The 1,086-nt window shown below is 54.5% G+C and overlaps 1 protein-coding gene across 1 annotated transcript in view; it reads right to left on the bottom strand.

Annotated features, from left to right (window-relative positions):
- LOC106532126 (transcription termination factor 1) overlaps nucleotides 1-1,086 on the bottom strand; it is a 7,486-nt gene that overhangs the window by 2,809 nt on the left and 3,591 nt on the right. Inside the window, exons 5-8 of the mRNA XM_014028132.1 lie at nucleotides 740-818; nucleotides 532-656; nucleotides 262-457; nucleotides 101-193 (exon numbers count right to left, since the gene is read on the bottom strand). Coding sequence (XP_013883586.1) covers nucleotides 101-193; nucleotides 262-457; nucleotides 532-656; nucleotides 740-818 — 493 coding nt within the window. The remainder of the gene's footprint in view (nucleotides 1-100; nucleotides 194-261; nucleotides 458-531; nucleotides 657-739; nucleotides 819-1,086) is intronic.

The raw sequence follows: 1,086 nt of genomic DNA on the forward strand, positions 1-1,086 counted from the left end.
GGTGAGTCAGGTGATGTGGTACCTGTACTCTCAGGTGACAGGTGAGTCAGGTGATGTGGTACCTGTACTCTCAGGTGACAGGTGAGTCAGGTGATCTTACGTGTTGATGAGGCAGATCTTAGCCTGGCAGTTCTCCTCTCCTCTGCTGAAGACCGACCCATCTGTCGTCAAACGGTCCTTCAGGATGTTGAACCTGCAACACAGAATCCATCAGAGGCGGTTCTGATGGTTTCAGGAAGTCTTCCTGGCGCGCTCGCTCACCACTTCTTGCGACATTGGAGCCAGGACCGGGTCTGGACCTTCTCGCTGATGGGCTTCCAGGGCAGGTTGTTGAAGAGCTGGTTTCGGCTCAGACCAGATCCCGGCGGGTCCTGCTGGATCTGAGTCTCATAGTAGTCCTTGACCGCCCGCTTCAGCCGTAGCTCCTCCTCCTCGGTCCAGTAGCCATGATTTGAATCTGGACATGAACAACACGGGTCACGTGACGGGTCCAGGCCCGCGAGGCGAGCGGGTCGGAGGTTGGGCTCTTACCGAGGGTGGAGAAGCGTTTCTGCAGAGAATGGTTGCTGCGGTCCATCTTCTTGGAAATCGTAGCCCAGTTGTTGCCGTGGATCCGCTGGAGCTTTTTGAGACACTCCACCTCCTCCTTAGAGAACCTGAAGGGACATGAAGACAAGGTCGGACCTGGTTGTACATCAGGTTCTGTTCTGAGAACGTGAGCCGTGGTTCCGTGTCTCACCTGCCCACCCGATTGATGTCATCCAGGAGCTTTAAGGCCCGAGTGTAAACAACACTCACTGGACGAGGAATTCCCTCTGCTGCACAGAGACAGTGAGACAGAGACAGTCAGACAGAGACAGTGAGACAGAGACAGTCAGAGACAGAGTCAGTCAGACAGAGACAGTCAGACAGAGACAGTCAGACAGGGAGACAGAGACAGTGAGACAGAGACAGTCAGACAGAGACAGTCAGACAGGGAGACAGAGACAGTGAGACAGAGACAGTCAGACAGAGACAGTCAGACAGAGACAGTGAGACAGAGACAGTCAGACAGAGACAGTCAGACAGAGACAGTGAGACAGAGAC

Source organism: Austrofundulus limnaeus, unplaced genomic scaffold (assembly GCF_001266775.1).
Source record: "Austrofundulus limnaeus strain Quisiro unplaced genomic scaffold, Austrofundulus_limnaeus-1.0 Scaffold720, whole genome shotgun sequence".
In the NCBI taxonomy this organism is placed as follows: Eukaryota; Metazoa; Chordata; class Actinopteri; order Cyprinodontiformes; family Rivulidae; genus Austrofundulus; species Austrofundulus limnaeus.